Source organism: Dermatophagoides farinae, chromosome 9 (assembly GCF_024713945.1).
Source record: "Dermatophagoides farinae isolate YC_2012a chromosome 9, ASM2471394v1, whole genome shotgun sequence".
In the NCBI taxonomy this organism is placed as follows: Eukaryota; Metazoa; Arthropoda; class Arachnida; order Sarcoptiformes; family Pyroglyphidae; genus Dermatophagoides; species Dermatophagoides farinae.
Window position 1 is genome coordinate 1015724 of NC_134685.1, and position 27933 is coordinate 1043656.

At 29.6% G+C, this 27933-nt stretch overlaps 3 protein-coding genes across 3 annotated transcripts; 2 read left to right on the plus strand and 1 right to left on the minus strand.

The window, feature by feature from the left end:
- The first annotated feature begins 18084 nt into the window (after positions 1-18084).
- Frmd5 (FERM domain containing) lies at positions 18085-21707 on the plus strand. The gene is given in 8 exon segments (XM_047061284.2): positions 18085-18974; positions 19038-19142; positions 19232-19451; positions 19528-19892; positions 19963-20129; positions 20190-20401; positions 20482-20579; positions 20581-21707. Coding segments are annotated over 8 exon segments (2031 nt in total). The 5' UTR covers positions 18085-18854; the 3' UTR covers positions 21325-21707.
- On the minus strand, positions 21651-22794 carry LOC124497630 (pyroglutamyl-peptidase 1). The gene is made up of 2 exons (XM_047061301.2): positions 22445-22794; positions 21651-22383 (listed from the first exon to the last, which is right to left on the minus strand). The coding sequence occupies exons 1-2, from the start codon at positions 22479-22481 to the stop codon at positions 21713-21715; spliced, it is 708 nt and encodes a 235-aa protein (XP_046917257.2). The 5' UTR covers positions 22482-22794; the 3' UTR covers positions 21651-21712.
- A 1076-nt stretch (positions 22795-23870) lies between these two features.
- Positions 23871-27881, plus strand: LOC124497708 (uncharacterized). Its single transcript, XM_047061385.2, has 11 exons — positions 23871-24260; positions 24324-24366; positions 24435-24615; positions 24694-24863; positions 24941-25006; positions 25074-25226; positions 25301-25386; positions 25460-25536; positions 25635-25758; positions 25843-26028; positions 26091-27881. Exons 1-11 carry the CDS (start codon positions 24118-24120, stop codon positions 27256-27258), a joined length of 2397 nt encoding a protein of 798 aa, XP_046917341.2. The 5' UTR covers positions 23871-24117; the 3' UTR covers positions 27259-27881.
- The last annotated feature ends 52 nt before the right edge of the window (positions 27882-27933 follow it).

Below are 27933 nucleotides of genomic sequence, written 5' to 3' on the forward strand. Positions count from 1 at the left end.
AGGAAAAGGCAATATACACGTGTTCATAAATTCTGTGTGTGTATAAGCAGATATATCGATGACATTCTTTTTCATCCATTTTTTAGTGTGTGTGTGCTGAATCTTGGATTGTTTGAAATTCTCTTTTTTGTTTGATGATGATGATGAATAAAAGATGTTGTTACATGTTTCATTGGATTTGTTTTCTTTCCATATTGTCATGTATTAGTAGCAAACAACAACAACAAACAAACAAACAGACAGACAGACAAACAGACAACAAATTCTACAAATTCAAACTTGCAACAAGAAATAGTCAATTTTCATGAAGCATAAAAAAAAAGTTTAAACAGTTGAAACGAAACAAAATAAATGAATGAATGAATGAATGAATGAAAAAAAATTACAATTCAACCAACCATTGAAACAACCAGATCGACCAAATTCAATCCAAATCGAATCGAATCGAATAAACAAGTGAATAAAGAGAATGAAAAAGAATATTCAGGCAAACAAACAAACAAAAAAAAACAACCTGAATAAAGAATGAAAATGAAAACGAAAAAAAAAAATTTACATTTCCCATCCAAATCTCCGGTAAAATTCTATTGTTGTCGATTGTTGTTGTTGTTGTTGTCGATTGTAATGTTATGTTTATTTTACAAACAAAATGTTTTATTGACATTGAAATTGCATTACATTTGATTGTAATTTTGATGATGATGATGACGATTCTTTTTTTTCTCTCCAATGTCGATTTTTGTTCGGGAAAAAAAATTTTGTTTCATTTCTGATATCAAACCAAATTCTATTTCAAATCACAGAACATACCAAAAAAAAGATTGATCTATTTTTTTGTTGTGTTTTCCATCTTCATCATCATCATCATCACTGTTTATTTGTGGTGGAAATAAAGAAGAAGAAGACGAAGAAGAAAAATGATGAAAATGGATACATTTTCATCATTACTTATAATCGTTATTTATTGAGATATAAACCATGAACAACAAGATTGATTGGAAATTTTTTTTTTTTTTGGAAAGAAAAACCAAACACAAACAAAAAATTTTTTTTTTCTAGATCATAATCTCAGCAGAAAAATATAAAAAATAAAGATCAATCTCAAAACTACTGGACCAAAGATTTGAATTTTTGTTTTTTTTTTTTTTTGGTTCTGAAATAAAAAAAAATACATCGAAACATTTGACCTTTTATCAAATTCATCCAATATTTATTGATTCAGAGAATCGATGGACAAACAATTTTTTTGTTTTCTCCACAACTGTATACTACATACACATTGTTTTGTTTAATAGCTGAGCATAAAACAAAGCAACCAAGAATTTTTATTCAAAAAAAAAACCGATGATGATGATGATTGGATCCAGATTCTGCTTTGATTCATGACACACACACACAAATAAAGAGAATATTAATGATGCATCCACACACACTCACACACACAAGAATCGTAGGACAAAGAAAAAAAAATGTTTCCCAAGCGAACAATCTCTTTGGATCCTGAATCTCTCGCTCTCTCTCTCAGTGTCTGTGTGTGTGTGTATATTTGTTTGTTTCTCTAAACTGAACTCTTCAATAACTAAAGTTTTATACCCAGGGCATAAAAGTGAACAAGAAGAAAAAGATTGGTATATCCAAAAACAAAATCATTGTGTGTGTCTGTCGCTTGCTTCTTACTCTATGCATGTGTGTGTGTGGGTGTTTGAATCAAAAATCAATCAATTATCAAATTGTCTACCAAACATCCTCTCATCGTTACATAAACGGCTACTCTCTCACCCTTCTTAGACACACACACACAACTTTGGCCCTGGATAAAATTTTGAATTTTTTACGTTTTCGTACGTAAAAAAACAATAAAATCCAAATTGAGCCATATGATGATGATGATGATGATGATGATGATGATGATGATGAAAAAAGTTTCAACGATGATGAACGAAGAAAAATCTTTTTTTATAGATATAGCTCATTCGTTGTAATCATCATCATCATCATATATAATCATCAAAGCTATTATTCAATATCCAAAGCCAATAATTCATCATCATCATCATCATCATCATTAGGATTGAATGAATGAATGAATAAATGATTGCTTTGCATTTGATTTTCATTCATTCATTCATTCATTCATTCATTTATTCACAGAACAGAAACAATGAGAAAAAAAAAGAAACCAAAAAGACAAAAAAGGGCAAGTAATCATCATCATCATCATCAAGTTAATCAATTGCCGCCAACAACAACAACAACAACAAAAACAAAAACAGGAAATAAATTACAGAATCAGGATTTGCATAAAATTGATTTTTTCTTCTTCTTTTTCTTTTTCTTCTTCTCATTCCGCTTAAAACCATATGATGATGATAACTTTATATTAGCCACACATATATGCAAAATGAATTGAATATATATAAACAAACAAACACATACACAGTGAACAGAAAAAAAAACCGGAATTTTTTTTTTTTTTATTTGCACTTTGTACACTGTCAAGAATCTGTTGTTGTTGTTCAAAAAAAAAAAATATTCTCATCATCATTATCGACACAAACAGAGAAAAAGAAAACAAAATAGCAAAAAAAAAAAAAAAAAAAAAACAAAAACAAATAACGACCATTATCATTATCATCGAGCCAACTAAGGTCGAAATTGCCAGTAAAAAAAAATGAAATTTTTTTTTCATACATAACCATGACAGCTACTGATTTTTTTTTTTTTTGAAATGAAAATGGAAATGATAAACTCACAAATGTAAAAAATTTTTTCACATTTTTTTTTCTTCTTCTTCTCTTCACCCTCCACATCTTACCGAAATGTTGTTTGTATTATATTTCCGATAAAGATGTTATTATTATTGTCACCGACAACAACAACATTGATACTGGTCGTCTCTAGCCCCTTTTCCTACCACTACAACAACATCCGACATCAAATGAATGTGAAAACTAAGTAATAAATCACTGGGGACACATATGCACACACACACACACACACACCAAGAGAAATATTAAGTGAATACATATTTTATTCTCGGGCAGAAAAAAAACCCTGCATTCTTCATCTTCTTCTATTCATATATTGATGGAATCACCAAAAAAAAAAACTGTAGGTTTTCTTTCTTTCTTTACCCGACGACGTTCCAGGAACATGAAGGAAAGAAGGAAAAAAACGATGAAAAATTTCTCCATAACGGATGAATGATTTGTGTTTGTATTTTGTCCGGGTTCGTGTGTGTGTGTGTGTGTGTGTGTGTGTGTGTGTGTGTGTGATTGTGAACGGTGGTAAATGTATTCATGATGCAATACACACACAGCCAACCAAAACCATTTTCATTTTTCATTTTCAAGTATTTAATAAATGAAAAAATCTTTTTTTTTCGCTGTCGACTAGAATTCTAGAATTTTTTTTCTCAAACAAGGCCGGTACAATGAAAAAAAATTGAATTAAAAAAAATGGAATTCACTGATGAATATTTTCCACGATTCTGATGATGATGAAATTCGATTTTAATTTCTCATTGCCTCATTGTTTGGTTGGCAACATACCATAGACGTTCATCATTGGAAAAAAAGGGAAAAGTTTCAAGAATGAGAAAAAAGAAAACTTTTATCATTCATTTTGGAAACAATTTTTTATTCTCTGGCCAAAAAAAAAAAAAAATGATTGTTCAATTTCGTTATCGATTCTTGGTTTGGTAATGCAATCCAAACACACAAATTCTGGCAAAGAAAATCGAGAAAAAAAATTTTCAAGAAAAAGAATTCAAATCTCTCCATGTTTTTTGGATGTGTGTGTATTATGAGCGAGAAACAAAAAAAATTTTTCTCAATTTGCTCAATTCAATTCCACTATGTTATCGATCGATTTTCTCTCTATTTCTATCTGTGTTTGTATATCTCTCATCTATGAACATTTATTTCAAGAATCTTGATTGTCGTCTTTATCATTGTTGTTGTCGTTGTTGTTGTTGTTGTTGTTGTTGTTATTGTTGATGATGATGATGATGATTATGGTCGTAATCGAAAATGATCATCAAAGAAAGAGAAAAATCATCATCATCATCATCATTGTCTGTTACTATTTATTTTGTTTGTTTCTCTCTCTCTGTGTGTGTGTGTGTTTTTTTCTATTATTTCTCTCTTTTCAGATTCTTTTGATTCTCGATATAATGATGACGATGTTGATGATGATGATGATGAAATGGACAAGAATCCGATTCAATTCCGGGTTCACAATTCTTACACATACAGAGATTTAACAAAATAAAATAAAAAAAAACAAGAGAAAAAAAAATCAAAAACAACACACAATTTAGACAACAATGAAGATATTAAAGAAAAAATGAAAACAAAAAAACATCGACGATTGTTTCATGTTTTTTTTCTCTCTGTGTTTTTCAATTTTTCAATGATAATTGAAAATTCTTTCTTTTGTTTTTTCTGTTTAGTTTCAGCCAAAAAAAAAAAAAAAAAAAAAAAATAAAAATAAAAATAAAATTCCGTTTTCTCCATTCCATTTCAATGAATTCTTTGAAATTTCAGTTTTTCACACTTTTTTTTCCAACAATTTTTGAATTCTGCTTACTCAGCCACAAGTTAATTTGGCCATTCGAATCCGAAAAAAAAAATTCCCGTTTCAAATTAGAAAGCGGATGGCGTGAAAAGTTAAAGTTTTTTATTTTTCATTTTGGCTTTTTCCGGTCAATACGTTGTGATGATCAATATAATGATTGATAATTGAAATTGGACGAGCGAAAAAAAAAATTGTTTGTTGTTGTTGTTCGATATTGATTTTCACACCAAACAATGAATAATAATAAGCAAAAAAAAAAAAAATTCCGGGCAACAATCAATGACCAAATTCACACAACAAAAAAAAACCCATAAAGAATAATAGAAAATTGAAGATTCATTTTGGCTTTTCTCATATCCACCATTATATATCACTAGTTTTCTAATCTGATTAAATCTTTGAAAACGAAAAACCAACGATTCCTTTGCCCAGATATTCTCAATTTATTTCCATATGGATCGAATTCTTGTACACACACACATGCATGATCAATATGTTTGTGAAATTCTTGGAATCGACAAAATAAAGAGAGAGAGAGAGAGAAAAAAAAATTCCAACAACAACAACCATGATAATAATGGCAAGAATGAATTTTTCATTTGAATTTCTATTTTTGTTGACGCAATTCATCCGTCTACAACAAAAACAGCAAATAAAGTTGGTCCACAAAAAAAAAAAAAAATAAACTTGATATGATATGATATGATAATCGAAGAATTCACGGTAAAAGGCCAGCGATTCATAAATTGGAATTTTTTTTTTTGTTCACCAACCAAATATTTAAACTTCAATAACACACAGACACAATGGCCAAAAAATTCGATAATAAGATTCTACAATAAACAATCAAATTGACAATAAATCATATATATAGAATAAACGATGGCAAAGAGGATATTGGACAAATTGAAAAAAAATTCTCTTCACTAACTACAAAATAGAATTTGGAATTTTCATTCTCTCTCATTCTCTTTTTTTGCAAGTCGATAGCGCGGCATTCATACCGGAAAAAATGATGGACCAAAAAACTTTTTTTTTTCTTTTCTGTTTTCTTGTTCCACAAGACGGAAAACATGGATTGAAAAAAAAGAAGAAGAAAGTTCTTCCATATTAATTCTTTCTTCGTTCTAGGTTTTTCGGTTCGTTTGATTTCAATACAAACGAAAAACAACAACAGAATTGAATTGAATTTTTCAGGAATTGATTGAAATTGGTTGTCATCGTTGTTGTTGGTGGCGGTGGTGTTGTTTCTTTCGGATAATTGAATTTTTATTGTATTCAAAATGAAAAAAAAAGAAAAATCAAAAACAACAACATGAAAGATGAACAGAAAAAAAATATTGGCCTTTTTTGCACTCCCAAACAGTGGATAAATCAATCTTGTTGTTGTTGTCGAAATTCTAGAAACAAGTTTTGTTTCATTATTTCCGGAAGTTTCTCATCATAATTTAAATGAAAAATTCATTTCAAAAAAAAAGAAAATTTCCGACAATATTCGAATATTTTCAATGGAAATTTTTCCAGAAAATGTTTGAAAATTCGAATGACTCTTAAATATAACTGTCACCAATCATCATCAGAAAATGTCGAACTTCTACAATATATAGTGTTGTTTTCAAATTTGGAAATCTCGGCAAAAATGAAAAAAAAAGTTTGAAAATTATCAATCAGCCAGACGCACCCACCCACCCACACATACGAATGATGGAAAAAAATTATCATCATCATCATCAATGGCAAAAAAAAAACAAAATCGATTCATTTAAAGTTTCAATTCATAAATTTCAAGTTCTTTTTTCTCGTCAAAAATAAACTTTTTTTTCACCCGAAACAAAAACAAAAGACAAAAAAAAACAAAACAGATCCATTTCGAAATAGTGAAGAGAAAAAAATGCAATGTTTATGTTTGAAAGGTTGGAGAGAGAAAGAAAATAAACTTTCGAAATCGAACCAGATCCAGCAAAATAAAATAAGAAAGAAACTTTCAAATTCTCAAACCGACAATGAACCAAACCAGAAGAAGATTCTTAAGCATTTTTTTTCAAGCCATTGATTAACAGAATCTGTTTTTTTCTGTTCATAAAAATTTTAACAATTGCAAAATATATCTGAGGTCGTTGTTCTTGGAATAATTTGGCCATTGAATGAATGAATGAATGAATGAAAAAAAAACATTCGGATTCGATACACAGAATCTTGCATAATGAAAACCAGATGAAAAACAGAGAAAAAAAATTCTTTAAACAAAACAAAAAAAAAGAATCACGGGTTTTTTTTTTTTTGTTATTCTGGTTCGAATTTTCATTGCTTTTTTTATCATCATCATCATTCACACATTTTTTTTTCATTTTAATGACCATAAATCTTGTTCATCATTGTCATTCAATGTTTTATATTCACATTTTCTTTTTTTTTTTTGGAAAACAAAACGAACCAAACGAAACAAAAGTAGCAGGCAGTATTCTTTGATCTTATCAATATGATCATCATCATCAACCCAAAAAAAAGATGATCATTTTGAAAGTTTTCAACTTTATATTTTCAGTTATCACAGACAATATAATATTCGAAACTTGAACAAAAAATGACAACTATTACTACTTATCTTGAGACCAAATGAAGTTCATTTAGTCTCTCTCTCTCTCAGTATATACTTGATAAAGTGACATTTTCTACTTTCAGAAAAACTTTTTTTCCATTTCATCTTCTTTGTTGGAAAAAAAACAATGACATTCATACTTTCGATTCAATTCAATTCATTCGTAATTGATCGTAGTCGATGATTTTGGTTTTTCTTTTCTTTTCTTTTCATTTCTCTATTTCATTCATCACAATAACAACAACAACAGACAAACAAAATAAACAAAAAAAATGAAAAAATGCTTTCAACATTGCCTTTTCCATTCATTCAATTCAATACACACACACACACACACACACACACACACATTCACATGTTATTTTGAATGGATGGATCAGACGAATGGATCAGAAATAGAAATTGATCACGAAATCCTATAGGCCCTAAAACGGCGACAAAGACGACGACGACGATAGATGAATGAATGAATTGAATAGAAAAAAAAAATGAAAATGAATTCAATTTATCGGATAAATGATGGTTATATTAGATAGATAGATAGATAGATCCATTGATAATGATGATGATGATGATGACAAATAATGGAAAGATAAACAAAAACCGGAAATAGCTTTCAACACACACACACACACATAGACACATCATCGTTGTTGAAATCATCCATCAAATGATGATGAGAGAAAAAAAAAATGTTTCGCAAACAAAAAAAAATCAATAATCGAAACTCAGTCCCGATATAGTTGTGTAGAAAACAAACAAACAATGAATGTCAAAAAAAAAAAAAAAAAAATGAAAGAATCGTCATCATCAGAATCACTCGAAAAAAAAATCATTAACATCTTCACCATAGTGATCGATTTTATTTCACATTTGAATTTGACCCAATTTATTCATCACATCTAAAAAGAATCTGATTTGTAATAAATTTTTTTTGTTTACAAACAAATTATGATGATGATGATGATAATGATAGTTCTCTCTCTCATTCTCAAGTGAAGCAGAATCTCCAAGACAAACGAATCAGAATTCTAATATTTCTACTGCAAAATGTCAAAATTGTCGTTTAGTTTAGCTTCTTTCTGTTTTTTTTGAAAAAAAAGTTTGTTTTTTTTCCTATTTGTTCATTCAAAGAATAATTTCTCTTTTCTGCTTCGTAGAATATTCTTCTTTGTACAATTATATATCTTTGTTTTTATACTTGATGCGGCATTTTTTTTTTCACTTATTCGAATCATCATCATCATCGAGAATTTTTTGTCATATTCATAAGATTCTGAATATGAATATCTGCGAGAATATGAAAAAAAATAAATTCCATTTCAGTCTGTTTGTTTGTTTATTCGCGATTCATTCATCCATTCAATTCGATTTGACTTATGATGATGATGATGATGATGATGCAAGTTCAGCATAAAAAAAAGACTCAACATTAAACATTGTCCCAAACACACATACACACACACAATCGATTTTGATAAACGAGATCTCATATAGCCGGAACCGAATGAAAAAAAATAAATAAAATATGGTCATCATCATCATCATCATCGTCCGGGGTATAAATAAATATCAATATCAATCCGGAGAAGAAGAAGAAGAAATAAAAAATGAAAATCAATGAATTCAACCCCGAAAAGAATTTATTCGAATTTTTCGTTTATTTTTTTTTTTTTTTTTTTCGGCCACCCCGTCATGGTGTTTGTTTGTTTGTTTGTTAAGATTGTGTGACAACTACCATGTCGATGTTCTACCACCACCACCACCACCACCACCACCATTACATCAGAAACGTTCGATTTTTAGAATCAAAAGAATAATAATAAACGAAGCGAAATGAAAAAAAAATGACCAAATTTTTCTCCAAATTGCAAATAATGCGCTTGAACATTATTCAACTATATATATACGGAAATTATTATGAACGATGATGATGATGATGATGATAATATGGCCATATTGATCGAAAAATGGAAAAACTGGATATATTGAAATCTAAATCCGAGTATGTTGTGTGTAAATAGTACACACACACACACAGCCGGCATTTTATAATTCATTTCCAGCACTTATATTGATTCAATTTTCTGTTTATTGGGTTAAACCGGAGGGATGTAAATGCTGCTACTGATTCTGTTTCCCCATTCCCCATTCTTTCATCTTAGCATTCTGATTTGGTTCAGAAACAAAACACAAACGAACAAACGAACGAACGAAAAAATTCATTCGCGGTCGATTGCTATCAGGATTTTGGACGTCAATTGAAACAACAACAGCAGCAGCAACAGAAGCCGATATACAGCATTGAACCAGTTTGGTCTTATTTTCTTTCCATCATTGCGTTCAATCTTCATCCAACGATCATCATCATCATCATCATCATGATCAATGAAACGATGGAAAGTTTTTCTTCTTCATTTATTGGAAATGAAAATGAAACTGGCACAACATTTTTTTCTTTCTTTTTTCTCCATTTTGGATTTTTGTTTCGATCCATTGGATCTTATGTGAAACGAAGAAAAACAGAAAAAAAATCCGCGGATCATTGAATCTCAAGATTTGAATAATAAAAAAAAAAAAATAGCCAAAGTCGGTTATTAAACAATAATAAAAAAAAAAGTTTGACAGTGTTTTTTTTCAATGGAGAAAATAAAACGACAACGACAAAACATGTGACATGTTTTCAACAACAACAACAACAACAACAAGAATATTCTGGAGAACGAGCGGAACAAAAAAAATTTTTTTTTTTAATGAACCGAATAAAGAAAAAAAAATGAAAATGAAAACAAAAAAAAAACAATAGAATGGCAGCAGCTTTTTTTCATTTTTTTGAGAAAAAACTTTCATCATCACCATCTTTGAATGAAAATGAAATTGGATGACGATGATGATGATGATGAAAAAAATCGATGAAGATGATGGTGGTGAAAAAAAATTTATTCTCATTTAATCGATCTATTCGATATAATCAAAGTTTGCCCAAAATACAAATTTCAATTTTTCTTACTTCAATCATTGGGCATAATGGTTGACAAATCAAATTGGTTCAGAACAAGAAAAAAAAACTACCACCCAGGATCCAAAAAAAAAAAAAAAAATTTTGACGGATGAGTTTTTTTTTTGGGGGGTGGAAAATAATGGCTCTGTTCTATAGCCATAGGAACACATAGTGTTTGATGGATCATTTAGTTTCAATTTTTTCTACCCCTCCCCCCAGGAATACAAGAATCATCATCATCAGGAATTTTTATTTTTAATTTCTCAATTCTGTATTCTTTGTCATCGACAATGACACGAATCATACAGGGGGAAAAGAAAAGTTTCAGAATAAATTCTAGGGAAAAAAAATTTTATTTTAAATCAGAAAATCTTTTGAAATTGTAAAGAATAGAAAAAAAAATACCAAACGCAAACACACACGCACACAATAATCATTATGATCATCATTGTCAATGAATCAAATTCCTGGGAATCGGTGAGAATGAAAAATATGAAAATTTTCAACAACAACAACAACAAAAAAAATTCATAATGATATTTATCATAACCACAAAGAAGAACGAAATCAACCTAAAGGCTATTATTTATGAAAATTGAATTTTCATCATTCAAAATACAACGACAATTGATGTGTATATAGAATCATCATAGAATCACATAGAACGTAGGTGGAAATAGAATCAAATTCAACACACAACAGAATAATTCGAATTCGAATGAAATTTTTTTTTCTTCAAATTTGAATTTGATTCAATTCATTCGTATTCATTTTTTATTCATCTTTTTATTTTCTTTTCTCCAAATGATTATCATGTTCGTGATATGATCTCTGCGTGTGTGTGTGTGTGTGTGTGTGGGTATATATTTACCCATCATTTCATCTAAAAATATACCAAACACACACACACACACACAGACACAGAATAAATGTGACAAGAAAATTCTTTCTCATCATCCATTTGGTCTTGGAATTTTGATTTTGATTTTGATTTGATTTTATTTGCACGTCTAATTTTAATTTTCTTTCATCATTATTATTCATCGCTGTCTGTAGTAATTGTGTGTGTGTGTGTGTGTGTGTGTTGCGTCTTGAATAAACAACTTTTTCAATTCATGGATGATGATGATAACATATCATTATCATTACATAAGATGGCCACCACCACCACCAACGTCATTATGTAAGATGATAATGACAATGAAACCATTCAACATTGACAAACATTTGTAAAGCTAAACATCATCCATACATGATCCACAAATTTAATTCTTCATATCTTGTGTGTTGTGTAAATCAGTCATCATAGATTCACCATCTCTGAAAAAAAAGTTTTCAAAATGAAATTATAGAAACATATAAAATGATGACCAAATGAGAAAAAAAAAATGAAAAAAATATTGCCATGAAATGAGAATAATAATTCTCATCGATGAAACATGTTTGGCATGCAAACAACAACAACAACAACAACAACAAAAAACAGCAAGAAATCTTCATTTCATTTCATTTTATGGTTAAAAGTTTCAATGTTGTGGAAATGAAAAAAAAAAGTTTTTTTTTCATTTCCACAAAAAAATATATAAATCGTTTATTGTTGTATTGTACAACTGTGTCGTGTGTGTGTGTGTGTTTGTTTGTTCACTAACCACTACCAAAAAAAAAAAAAAAAAAACATTTTGCTAAACTTGTAATATGATGATTATGATGAAAATATTTATTTGTGTTAAAATAGCTTGATGATTCTTGGAATACAGAATCCAGTTTACCACACACACACACACACACACAACAAAGTAATCAAGAAAAACTTTGTCGTCAAAAATGTGGATCGGGTTGTTGTTGTTCGGTTGTTGTCGTCGTTATCGAATTGATTTCTCAATTAGTAAAATTTTCCCAAAATTCAAATACTACCGGCATCATTAGTGTCACAAAATTTTCTTCATGAGAAAATGGATAAATGTGGTAAACAACGACGAGAAGCAAAAAAAAAAAAAAAAAAAAAAAAACAAAACCAAATCACCCATTCACCGCAATCGGAATTTTTTTTTATTTTGGATAGAAAAAAATCGATCGTCAATCGGTAAAAAAAAAAGAAAAATCGAAACATGGAAAAAAAACGCCGGAAATTTTTCATGTTCCGACTTGGAGCATGAATCGTTGATAACCAAAAAAAAAAAAAAAAAAAATCCAAATGTTGATGATATCCAAATCCAAACATTTATTATTCATCTATTTCCTGCACAAAGGCAAACATTTGGGTCAAAATGGTCGAATGTGGTGAAAAAGAGAAAAAAAAATTTCAAAAAAATTTTTCCATGGAAATTTTTTTTCCATTTCCACACACAATATGGTGTTTGTCGTTGTTGTTGTTCAAAAAAATCCATTAAATAATAATAGAAATGACCATTTATAACAACAACGACAACGACAACGACAACAACAACAACAACAAAAATAACCAGGAAACCAAGAACCAGAGAGATAGAGAGAGAGAGAGAGAAATAAATGAATGTCTGACCATGATTCAGTGACCATCAAAATGATGATGATGATCGTTGGTCATTTGATGATATAATCAAAAATTATACATTTAAAATAGATTTATTATGCAAATTAAGCGCATAAACACACACACACACACAAAACCATCTGTGGTTTCTTTTTTTAAAAAAATAGAAAAAATTATTATGTAAAGGCCACTGGTCATCAAAGTTACACAGTAATGAACAAAAGGGGTGGATGGAAAGCAATTTTGGTTTGCACCAAAAAAAAAAATAAAAAAAAATTTTTATTCATAACAGAATAATGATTAGGTGTGATCACAGCGTGTGTGTGTGTGCAACATTAATGCAAATTTTTTTTCAAAAAAAAAAAAATCAATTCAATTTACCCCTTTTTCCCACTCGTTCAAACAGAAAAAAATGATAATGCAAAAAAGATCGATATCGCCAAATGTGGTAGTATGGGTGGTGGTTATATTCAATGAACCATAATAATAGAATACCGGAACATTCGTCATAACATAAACACCACCACCGGCACACACACGAATAGTGACACCATTGTGTGTGTGTGTGTGTGTCTATGTGTGTGATATAAATAATTATTTTAGCCGAAAGGCAAGAATAAAAAAAACTAACCAACCAAAGTCAACTCTATTGAACCATAGTGAATATATTGCTGCTGCAAGAATCTTGGAATATAGATGAATAGAGGGAAAAAAACCATATTGATGGCAAGATAAAATATTTGGCCATCAATTTCTATAATGATGATGATGATGATGATGATCGCAAACACTAAAAGCATCGGGAAAATTTATTCGTTTTTGTTGCTGTCATTGCTACCATTTTATCATCATCATCATCATCGTCATCATCAAAATTTATGGCAACTTTATCATCGACCATCATCATAGCCACAATGACGAACAATTAGATTCGTGAGCCATCACCATCACCATCACCATTATCATCATCATCATCATCATCATCAAGAAATAAATGAGAGTAAATTGTGACAAATTAAAATGCCAGTCTCGATTTTGTTGTTTCACATTTGTTGTTGTCGTTATCATTGTTGTTGTTGTTGTTGTTGTTGAATTATTCTTGTTTCATGATCATGATAATAATCATAAGGGGTCATACATTCATTCATTTATTGATTCATTGTCTACGCGTTTAGAATCAATTCTTCACCGTTATGTATGTGTGTGTGTGTGTGTGAAACATTTCACAAATAATTCTGGTTCTAGTTATTTTGATGGCAATTTGTTTGCTTGTCATGATCTCAATGAACGACAACAATAATGACAAAAATAGAATTTTCAAACAAACCTAAAGATTAGACACACAAAATTTGATTCCGGCAATTTTTTTTGTGTTTTGTTTTGTGAAACCCTATCCTAGGAAAAAAATTCTCTTATTCTTCATTCATAACCATTCATAGAAAGAAGAAGAAAAAAAACCTCGATCTTTTCTTATTCTTATTGTTGTTGTTACTACTGTTGGTAAGATAAGAAACAACAACAACAAAAGCTAAAGAGATTCTTTATTTTTCTATTCGCAACAACAGTAAATCAGGCTTAACAGACATAAATAGATGGACATAACGAGAAAGAATCAGAGAGAGATCAGGAATGTACATCATATTTTTATTTTCATCATCATCATCATTCATTCATTCATGGTTGGCATTATATATTTTTTTCGGAATTCAATCCGGAATCGGTTTTATTTAGTATTCTATTCATGTTCATTTTACCATCAATATATTTCATCAGTATGGTCATGTTATATTCTTCATCATCATCATCATCATCACTTTTTCCTGTTTTCTGCATTATTACAATAGTTTCTTATAGTGAAAAATAAAACTTTTATACACACACAGACACATACATTCAATTCAAAAAATTCATTGTTTTTTTCTGTTTTTACCCAATTCTATGATTCGATTCTATGACCGAATTCATTGTTGACGAATCCCACACACACACACACAAACTTCATGAGAAGAAAAATTATGTCTCGATATATGAAGAAAAAAATGAAAAGAAATAAAAATTCTAACTATACCTTGGAGACTATTTCTGGTTTGGATATTTTCTTCGTCTGGATGGAAAAAAAAAACAAAAACAAAACCACAATCATAACAATAAAGTGATGATGATCGGTGATGGTGGTGGTGGTGGTGGTTGTGGCGGTGGTTAAAGAATTTCATGATCAGCATAAATACACAAACAACAGAGTGAAGAATAGAAATAGATGATGTTCATAGATAATGTGACCATTTTGTTTGTATCAAAGAAAAATTTTTCAACAAAAAAAAGATGATGATAATATTCGCGAATAGATATGTAGTAGTTGTTGTTGTTGAAAAAAAACTGCAAAACAATCATTTTTCTTTTGGATTCTTGATCATATTCTATTTGCTTCTTTTCTTTCTCTATGTTTGTATTCTGTTTGAAATTTGTGAATATCGGTTGTTCATTCATTCATTCATTCCATTTGACAATAAAGGAGTGAAAAAAAAGATGATAAAGTGATGTCGTAATACCTCTGTTTGTGTGTGTGTGTGTATGTGTCATGGAGCCATGAATTTTCATTGTTTTCTTCTTCTATCGCAATTGAATTCCAAAGAATTGTCCTAAGGAATTGGAAACAAGAAAAAAAATGAAAAAAATATATAAGGAAGACAAATATTAGAAAAACCAAACAGAAGAAAAAAAAACCAGAAAAAGAATGGCTCTATTATTCATCTATTGATGATCATGAACAGGCACAGAGAGAACTATCGTCATCATCATCATTACCATTCATTGAAACATTCATTTTTTTTCATGTGCACATAGTGGATACTTGATCCATTTTCAAACATTGTTGTTGTTGTTGGTGATGTAAAAAGAAAGAAAGAAAAAAAATGAAAATTTCCCATTGTAAACATTGTATGTATACATTATGCACATGTGGATGTAAATTACACACACACACACACTATACATTCATTTATCAATGAAAAAGAAATCTTTCAAGACAATTATTGAGATTGGTTATTGTTGTTGTTGTTGTTGTTGTTATATGAAGCTGTTTTCATTGAAGAAAAAAAGAAAAAAAAATCGATTAAGTTTTGTGTGTAAAGAATTTCTGTTTTTTTTCCATACCATGAGAGAAATATCCAGAGAGTCAGCAACAGCAGCAACAACAACAACAAAAAAAACGGAATATCAAATTCTTCGTGCTAGAATATGAAAAAAAATAAAATAAAAAAAAAATTTTACATTCTTCTGTTACTATTTGTTTGTTCAGATCAATATGGAATGTTTGGGGATTTTTTTTGGTGCCTGAACATCAGCAACAACTAGTCCCAATTCTCATCCATCTAATCAGTGTTTGTTTGTGTGTGTTTTTACAAACCTTGAGCAAAATGAAGACCATGAAGAAAAAAAAAGATTGACGTTCCAATTTGCAAGTAAAAGAATGGTTCCCGTTAACCACATACACACCGAAATGTGGAATGGCCATAGAAACAGAATGCATCCATGCGAAAATATTTAGACAGCCCCCGAACAACAACAACAAATAGAATAGAAACCTGCAGATGAAAAGAAAATAATGATGGGCTAAATAAAAAGAATCGAAACGAAACGAAAAAAATGAAAATGAAAATCCAATCAATCAAAAATACCAGACACAACGAAAACAGAAATCCGAAACTTACCCCCACCTCCAAACAAAAAAAAAAAATTTTGACAAATGTGAAAACTTAATCACAAGAATCATAAAGAAATCACACACACACACACACACACACACACAAACATTCGAAACATCATCATCATCGTCAAACGTCATTCAAAAAAGACGTACAACATTCGAAATTCTTTATCCTTGTGAACGGAATATTACAAAAACAAAAACAAAAAATTCATTTGAAAATTCCGAATAAAAAGTCAATTTAAAGACAATCATCATCATCATCATCATTAAATTTGTACCATTCTTGATAAACATCATCATCATCATCATTATCATTGATGAGGATCATCCTTTTATTCGAATAACAACAAATCAAAAGAAACAGAAAAACTATTCAAAAGCTCATCATCAATGATTCTATCTACTAATCGGTTGTTTGTTGTTGTTATTGTCTCGTTTGAACAACAAATTAATGCAAAGAAAACAAAAAACAAATGAAACGAAACCAATTTGAAAATGAATGAAAGGATAAGAATAAGAATAAGAATATTCTATTCAACGAAAATTGGATTATATTGGCGGAAAATTTTTTTCTTTCATTGAATGAAATTTGGAAATTTTTTTTCTTTCATCATGATTCTACTGCTTTTATCTCCTCGTCGTCGTCGTCGTCCGATAACTCGATTTCAGTTTATCTCCATATTCTTCGATTGATTTTTTATTGGACAAAACATACACACACACACACACACGTCATCATCATTGTCAATTGTACGACAAAAAAGAAAAAGAAAAAATCCATTTTAGAAATTGGAAATTTTCAAATCGAACATATATGCGTGTCTGTGTGTGTGTGTGTGTGTGTGTGTGTGTGTGTGTGTGTGTGTGTGTGTGTGTGTGAAATTTTATTTTTTTCCATCGTAACTTGAAAAAGAAAAAAAAATTTATTCAAACTTTATTATCGAATTTCAAATCCCAATCGAATGATCTCTCTGTCTCTCTGTCTCTCTCTATATATAAAATGTGTGTTTGTGTTCCATTTTTTTTCCCCACATCGACAATGATGATGATGATGATGGGCGTTCGAAGGAAAATTGGAACGATATTATATATTCACCGACAGATACAGAGATAGAGAGAGAGAGAGATTTGAATCTGAATTCTTCATTGAACCAATCAACCTTTTTTTTTATTCAACAAATAAAATCTGATGATGATTTCAGACATTCGAACCCATATAAATAAAACTTGAATATTCCACCAAGAAAACAAAAAAATATCAAATAAACAACCAGAAGCGCCATCTTCATTGTCTAATCGGTATTATTAATATTCAGGATATATTTTTTTTTTTCGCGCTGCTTGTTGGAATATTTTGCGGATAATAACCAGAAAAAAAACATTCAGTAAAACGAAAGAAATCCATTCAAAATAGGTGTGTATACCAGTACCACTACCACCATCAGTGAACCAAATGAAAAAAAAATCACCTAAACCCGATTCAAATTTAATTCGTGTTTGTCGGGGGTAATTCAGAGAGCGAGAGAGAGAGAGAGAGAGAAACTGGTCCCCAAACTGGTGTTCATTGTGTTTTTTTTTGTTGCCCACACATTATTGTTATATATGTGAATGGTGATGATGAGCATCTAGGTTTATATTATGATTGTCTTGAAAGAAAGATGGCGCACAGAATTTCATTCCATTCCATTTGTCCAGTTTGGCTCAATTTTTACAGCACACTGTTCAATTTGTGAATTTTTTTCCCATATAATTTGGTGGGAATTTGATTTTTTTCCATCAAATAAACAAACGAAGCGAAATACAGAATCAACCATTGTTGCGATAATAATCCTTGGAAATGAATGAAATTCATTTTTTCGTTTGTTTTTGTTTTTAAAATTCAAAATTCATCAACGGAAATGTATATGAAATATGTGCAACTTTGATTCGTCATTCATTCAATCAGTGAAATATGAATTCCTCAAATTAAAAAAAAAAAAATCCCACCGGTTGACCATAATTGATTGATTGGTTGATTGATTTTTAAAATTTCCTCATTTATATATAGATAGTTTTGGACATGAATGTACAGAAAAAAAACACTTCTGTTTGAAAAACAAAACAAACATCTGCATCTGCATCATCATCATCATCAACAACAACAACAATTGAATTTTGAATTCGTCAAGGTTTTTCCCTTTCTCTCTCTCTCACTCTGTTATTCAATTTATAAACTGAAATTGCATCACTTTTGTGTTGCAGCATTATTTTGTTGGCAGTGTTTGTGGTGGTGGTGGTGGTGGTCATCGTCATCATTTCAGATGTTGGTGCGGTTTTAATTTTTCATCATTTTTTTTTTGTCATTTCATGTTTGTTTGTGTCTTGTAATCATCATCATCATCGACTTTAAATTTCATTCATATAACGACTTTAAAATTCATATAATCCATAATCATCAACATTCAAACAAACAAACATGGCTAGAACATTATTATCAAGATTTGGTTCGAAAAAAGATCTATCATCAAATCAATTAGAATTTCAATGTGCCATAAGGCTATTGGATGATGAAGAAGTATTGCAGACTAGTTTTCAGGTAACAAGAATTCAAATCTCAAATTTCAAAATTAAAAATTCAATTTTTATTCCACCCATTTAGCGTGAACAAAAAGGTCAATTTCTGTTGGATTATGCATTTAAAACATTAAATCTTTTGGAAAAAGATTACTTTGGTTTACGTTTTGTTGATGCCAATAATCTAAGGGTATGTATATACGAGATATATACGTTTGTTCATGTTTTGATAATATGAAATTCTACCTCTCTCTCTCTCTCCCAAAACAAAACAAAAAGGTATGGCTAGATCCAACACGTTCGATATTGAAACAAGTTAAAAATCTAAATCCAATCATATTCTGTTTTCGTGTCAAATTTTATCCGGCTAATCCGATATTATTGAAAGATGAGCTAACACGTTATTATCTTTATCTACAATTACGACGTGATTTATTGAATCGTCGTCTTTATTGTCTTCCTGCCGATGCAATCTATTTGATGGCTTGTGTTGTACAATGTATGTGTTTATTTATTCATTACAATTGGAATTTTTTTTTCGAAATTCTCTAATTCTGTTGATAATATATTTATAGCTGAATTAGGTGATTATAATGATGCTGAACATAAAGAAAATTATGTATCAACATTCAAAATTATACCGAATCAGAATGAAAAAATTGAACTGGAAACCATCGAGATACATATGAATGAAATGAAATCATTAACACCTGCAGATGCTGAACTACAATTTCTTGAACGTGCATCCAAATTAGAAACATATGGTATTGATCCATATCCAGTGAAAGATCATAAAAAAATCCAATACTTAATTGGTATTAATCATTCCGGTATATTAAGTTTTCAAGGCAACAAAAAAGTATATCATTTTAAATGGAATGAATTGCAAAAAATTACCTATGAAGGTAAAATGTTCATTCTTCATCATTATTCTGGCGGTGTAAGTAGTAATGCAATTTCCATTCATTTTCATTTTAAATCAATTTTCACTTTTTTTTTCTCTTATAAAGAAAAAGAATCTTGTCGGATTTAAATGTCCAAATGTTTCTGCATGTCAGAATTTATGGCGTTCAGCCGTTGAACAACGATATTTTTTCACAATGAATTCATCCGATGATATTCCAACCATAACGACTGGTGGTGGTTTATTTTCGAAACAATGTAAACTTCGTTATAGGTAGGTTTTTTTTATTGCAAATTTCCGTTTTTTATTCGTTTTTTTTTATCAATTTCAAAGTGGCCGTGTTGAAAGAGAAATTATTGAAGATATGAAAAAACTACCTGCAACAACAACAACAACAACGGCAACGGCAACATCGACAATAAATCGTCGTCATTCAATGAATACGATGCCAATGTCTATGCGTTCATTTGGCCGTTCAAATACGGCACCATTACCGGATGATGGATCACCAAATAAATTTCAATCAAGTTTTAATGATGATAAAAGTAATTGTTTTGTGATGAATTTATAATAATTTATATTTATTGCATCTGTTTTGTTTTTATTTTTTATTTACAAATTTTAGATCCTTATCTAAATTATTCAATAGTATCGGAACCAGAAAATTATGGTAGCCATAAAGATGGTACATTTCAACCAAATTGTTCAATGATTGTTGAACCAATTGAATGAAGATTATGAAAATAATCATCCATCATTACAACAACGTATTATTGGATTATCATCAACAACAAATCCATGTTTACCAACTGAATTTGATATGCGGCCAGATGTAACGCCAACTGGTGATGAACCAAATACAATATCATTTGAAACACCAATGGTACGATCATCACCATCACAATTATCAACATCCATACATCAACAACTACAACAACAACAACAACAGAAAAGTTCTGAAGAAGAAACAACAACAAATGATTCAGATGAAACATTAGAACAAGTAAGCGAAATTGTTGATCAAACACCATCAACATATCAACAGCCATATATGACTACTGCTACTGGTAAACATATGAAACATTTAAATAAAAATGATGATGAATCGAAAAATAACAATATCATCATCAATAATAATAATAATAATAACAGTAGTAGCATCAGCAACAACAACAACAACAACAACAACAACATGAAAAATATGGATAAATTAAATCAATTGACAAAACGACAAAAAACATCAAAAATATCATGTGGCAAAAAACTATGCATAATGTTATTCACATCATTATTAAGTGCATTGATTATATTCATATTGATTACCGGATTTTTAATCATCATACTTGAAACCGATACAGAAATGTTTATTGGTTTACGTAAACTGCCTGAAATGGTGATATTTCAACGAGATTATTATCAACCAATCAAAGAGAATATCATACAATCAATTAATTCAATGAATTTATGAATGAATGAACATTGTCGATCATAATCAAATTATTATATCGATCCTCAATGTTGATTATTATTAAACAAATAATACCCGATAATAATAGCACAACGACAACACAACAAACACACACACACACACACATTCCCCCAAAAGTATTAAAGAGAACAGAAAAACCGATTTTTTAAAATTCCCGGTAAAATTTTAATCTTAATCATCATCATCATCATCATTATTATTTTGACTGAAACAGACAAAAACTTTGATTTCATCATACATTTATTTATCATACTTCTTCAAATTGATTCTTCAGACTATTTTTTTATTATATAAATTTTCAATTATTTCATACACACCTTTTATTTTTAAAAAAATTAAATTAAATTAAATTACAATTACAATTCATTCATCGATCAATTGCATTCGATTGAATTCTTGGTTGTTTGTTGCTTTTGGATGAATAGAATCCAGAAGATCCAGAATCCAATTGTTTCAATGCTAAATGAATAATCAATTCTAAACATTTTGCAATATCTTCAATCGATAAATCTCGATTAATATCTGGTACATGAATGAATAATGTTCTATGGCAATCATATTGTAATGAACAACGGTAAATAAATTCACAAAGAAATTCACCAGCAAAATCGGATATTTTAGCCGGAATCATTATGTGGCCATCATAATAATGTTTATTGATTTCATCACGTATTGATTCTAGATGCATTTCAGTACAAACATAATCCAATGGTTTTGGTGATGGATCCACATGATCATTTGGACAACATTTTGGCAAACATGACATAATATCTGGTTGACAATAACGTTCCTTATTGATTACGGCACGTTTTTCTAAATGTAAACAATTCCTTGCCATACTTGATACACCACAATGGATCACTAATTTTGGTTGATATTTTTTCCATATTTCTTTTACACATTTTTCAACTTCATCATATGCAACAGGAATTTGTATTTTGACCAATTCAATATTTGAACAATCAAATTTTCGTTCATCAATCAATCGAACAGCCTCCCACGATGGATTCATTGTATATGTACGAAATAGACCGAATCCTTGATCAATGAAGAAAAAAATTTATTTAAAAATTCAATTTTCATTCCAATTTTTTTTTACCTGTAAGAACGACGTTTTCTTTTTTCTTGGAATCCATTTTTTCGTTTATTTATATATAAATGATGATCTCAGACCAAACAGAAAAAAAAATCGATGATGAGCAAAAGTTTCAATTTGACAAAAAAAAAACAAAAACAAAAACATAAAGATAAGACCAAGTTTTTTTTGCCTTTTTTCAAATGATGATGGTGGTGGTGGTGGTTGCTCACGATAATGATGTCATGTCATGTTTGAAAAAAAAAAAAATTTTCTTCCTCCAGCATCAACAATATCAATCCATTAATCAATTCGATTGATTAGCAACAAACAACAAAACAACGTCATGTTTTTTTTCGAACGAAAAAAAAATGAATAAAATTCTCACGAATGTAAAAAAAAAAATGGGAACAGAAAAACTTTTTGTTCACCCAAAAATTATCCAATGGATCCATCTACAATCTAATTCAGGAAACTTTACGGGAAACAAAATCGAATGTATTCATTTGTGTGTGTATATGTGTGTATGTTTTGTGTGTTTGTTACACGCACATCTATCATCTCCAGAAAAGCCATCACAAACAAACAAACAAACAAAATCCCAATTTATCGATTTGGATATTTTGATTTCGTTTCTTGTTGTTGTTGTTGTTGTCGATGTTGTCGATGATTATTATGATTTAACTAACCAACTGATGTTGTTATTTTGGATGTGATGCGGATTGTTTGTGTGTGTGTTAATGATATTTTGTTGCAAAAATCTCTGCTCTCGATGTGTTTTTGTCTCTCTCTTGCTCTCTCTCACTACTAAATACAACAATATCCCATTTCTTTTGCTATCGTTATTTACTATCATCCTACTACAATTTTTTTCTTCTCTCTTTCTCTCTGATTGCAATCATTTCATTGTGTAGTTTGTGTGTGTATGATTTATATTTTTTATAGTTGGTGAATACATACATCAATTCAGTAGGTGTATCTCTCAATAATAATCATCATCATCATCGAATAAAAACGGTTTGATATATACATGATTTAGATTGAAAAAAAAATTTTTACATATATTAAATGAATTCTGTTCAACCAACAACAACGACGACGACGACAATGATGATGATGATGATTTCGAATTTATTGTTTCATCATTCATTTTTCTGTCAAAATTAGGAATTGTGTGTAAAATACACATGCATGCATAGTGAGATTTTCCATCGAAATTGATTCGAAATTTTCAAGAAATAAACAAATTGTTGAAACAAATTATCATTCATATCAAAAAAAACTTAACCGGCTGCTGCTGCTGTTGCTACTGCTGCTCATTGCAACAAAAAAAAAAAAAAATTGTCAACAATCAAACAAAACAAAACAAAACATTCGATTTTGATTTGTTAAATGTCGTTGTCATCATCATTGTGTTTATTTTTTACATTCCAGAATTTGTCGATTTGTTATTATCACATCAAAATCAAATCATTGCCCATCATCTGATCATCATCATTTGGATAATGTGTTTGTAGTGTAATTTTTTTTCATATCACCACCATCAGAAAAATCACACACCCACACACATTAAATCCTTTTGTGTCATTATATTGTTTGTTTGTTTATTTTTGTTTTGTGGCGTTTATTTTTGTAGCAAACAAAATTTTTTTTTCTAATTATAAATTACACAACAACAACAACAACAACGCTATAAGATGATGGATGATAAAGATGAACGTGAAATTATAATCGAAAAATATCGTAAAGGTCGTGATAAATTAGATAAAGATGAAATTAATGCATGGGAAGATCCAGATTATGATATTTATCATGCAACTGATCGTTATGGTTTTATACAGTAAGTGATTTGATCAATGACCATCATTTTGATTATTCATTCATTCATTTTTGCCATTACCAGTGCCGAACGACTTCCAGATCGATTACCTGAATATGAAACCAAAGTAAGTGGCCTTGTGTCTGTGTTTGAATTTTTGACTAATCCAACAATTTATTCTTTTCAAAAAAAAAGCTCAAACTACAAGAAAATAGTCGTTTAAATAAATGGCTTAAAATGCTCAAACAATGGGACCAGTATTATCCAGATTCAGAGAAAATTAAATCACGTACATATAAAGGAATTCCAAATGCATTACGTGGTGAAGTATGGGGACGTTTATTAAACATACAACAATTGAAACAAGAACAATCAGGTACACAATTTCACAATTTATTATCTAATGAAATTTGATTGATGTTTTCTGTCATTTTGGTCCAATTGTAAAATTTAGGAAAATATGAAGAAATGTTAGATTGTGGTTTTCAATACTCAAAAGATATTCGTCAAATTGACCTCGATGTTAATCGAACGTATCGTAAACATATTATGTTTCGTGAACGTTATAATACAAAACAACAAATGTTGTTCAAAGTATTGGTCGCTTATAGTGTTTATAATTCTGTATGTATAATAACACTAGTTTAATAATAATGATTTTTAAAGTTAACCAAAAAAAAAAAACAAATTTCTTTTTATAGGAAATTGGCTATTGTCAAGGAATGTCACAAATTGCCGCACTATTATTAATGTACATGGATGAGGAGGTAGAATGTTTTTTTGTTGTTGTTGTTGCCCTTTCAATTTAATTGATTTTTTCCTGTTTTAATTAAGGATGCATTCTGGTCATTATCAGCTTTGATGTCAAACGAAAGACATGCTATGCATGGATTTTTTATACCGGGCTTTCCAAAATTATTACGTTTCGCTAAACATCATGATAAAATTATCAATAAATTTTTACCAAAAGTTTGGAAACATTTCAAGGTTTGTGGTAGCAAGATTTTTTTTTTCATTTTTTATTCCATTTTTTTTTTGTTTCCTATCTTTGTGAACCATAGAAGTATGACATTGATTCGACTTTATATACGTTAAAGTGGTTTTTTCAATGCTTCCTTGATCGTGTACCATTTTCATTGACATTAAGGTATTTTATCGAAAAAGATTTTGCCCAAAAAAACTGCATTTTTTTATCTCTTCTCTTCTCACTCCTTCACCAGGCTATGGGATGTATTTTTACTTGATGGTGAAATCATTTTAACCGGTATGAGCTATACATTGCTCAAATTACATAAAAGTATGTCATCATATATATAATTTGTAATTTGATTAATTATTTATGAGCCCAATTGATTGATAATTTTGACCATAATGATTTTCAAAATGAATGAATAGGATCTATATTGAGAAAATCAATGGAAGAAACGATTGAATTTTTACAAATTGAATTGGAAAAAGATTTTGGTTATCATGATGATTCAGCTATACAGGCATTACAACAATCAGTGCAAGAATTAAAGTAAATATATAAATCGATTCAAATTGGGATTTTATTTTTTTTTGTTTCAATTATTGATTATCTCTTTATCATTTTAAAATATAGGAAATATAAAATGCTTTCACCTGAAAGACCATCGGATAGTGAATTTCCATCACGGCCATTCGGCATAATTGCCACTGAACGTATGGGTTTCGATGATCAAAGCATTGCCGGTAGTGTACGATTGAAAGGTAATGATGTTTCATCGGTTTGTACTAGCCGTACCAGTGGTAGCCGTGAAGATGTTGGGTAAGTGTGTCAAGTTTTTTTTCCATGTGAATTGATCGAATTCATGATTTTTTTTTATATAGATCAATTTCACTATACGATAATGTATCCATCAATGAAAGTATTGAAGCAGCTAAACTTTCCAGTCGTATGTCGAATCATTCAACATCAACACAACCACATCGACAATCGAACAAATCATTATCCAATATATCGCCTGATTTAAATCGACCTAATTCATCGAATCGTTCATTAAATGATGAACAAAATAATCATAGACAATCACCATCACAATCATCATCGTTATCGTCAAGAGAAAAATCCATAGATGAAATTGAAAATGAAATCAATCATTTGAGTGCCGATCTAGATGAAAAATTGAATAGTGCAAATTTATTCATTTCATCTATTAATCAAAGAAATCGTGAAAATATTAAAAAAATTATCATCAATGATAATAATGGAACCATACCGACATTCAAGAATAATTCATCAACATATAAACGTATAATAACATCAACTACTCGTCAAAATATTCAACATTCATCATCACCATTGCGAACAAATTGTGATATGAAAATTCATTCAACAATGCCATCTAGTACAGAAGAGGCGATTAAAATATTGAAAAATTTTAACATAAATGAATCATCATCGAATGAAAAAATGACAACAACCAAAGTGATTATCGATAATGATGATAATCATAATAATAGTAGTAGTGGCCATACGGTGACCACCACAACATCACAGTATTTACGTAGTCATTCAACACCATCACCCATAATGAATTCTCATATTCATCATCATCCTCATCATCATCATCACCACCAACATCATCACCATCATAAACATCATAATCAAAATGATGATAAATCAATAACAATGATTGAAACATCAAAAATGACCAAAATTAGCATACCAGTTGGTGAACAACAACAACATCATCATCATCATCAAATAAATAATGATTCAATGATGGAATCTACAATAGTAACAACAACAACAACAACAGCAACAAACAATGGCAATCATATCAGTCCAAATAATACTAATAAACCACCATCATTATCATCACCGAAAAAACAATCACCATCAAAGATAAGAATATTCGTTCCATATACTAGTAGTAGCAATAATCAATCAGAAATTCATAATAATAATGATGACAATCATGGATCATCATCAACACAGCAACAATCACCAACAAAAAAACCATCATCAATAAATATGCCTACTGTTGAAACTTGATTTAGATGAAACAAACACGTATTTGTGAACAAATCTTCCTATATTTATACACAAACATGTCAAACAACAACAACAACAAAAAAAACACATAAATCATCTGCCAGGTATTTTCATATTTTCATATTAATCAATTACTATTTATTTACATAGAAAACACACAAAAAAATCTATAGATTCTAGAACAACAATTTGTTTGTAAATAATAACAATTTCAATTCTTTTTTATCCAGGAATATCTTTGTTGTTGTTGTTTTGGTTGTGTGTGTGTGTGTGTGTGTGATGGTTGCTTCTTCCTTTCAAAAAAAATTTTTTTTTAGCCCAATTTCTTTGATTATTTGATTTTAAACAGAACTTTTTTTTTCACCCATAAATAGTGCAAATTCTTGTTTCATTCTTTGATTCATGTTCTGTGTGTGTGTGTGTGTGCATGTGTGTATGTAAATATTTTGTGTTTCATTCAATTTCACTTTTCCACACCCACACACACACAAACAAACAAGCAAAAGAAAAACAAACTTAATAAACATTAATTGACCCATCATCATTGTCTTCATTACGTTCTTCCGTTATATTTTTTTATCATTTATTATCAAAAAAAAAACTAAATAAATAAATAGTGATGATCATGATTTCGTAATTTATTCATTTATAGTGGTATACCATCATCATCATAAT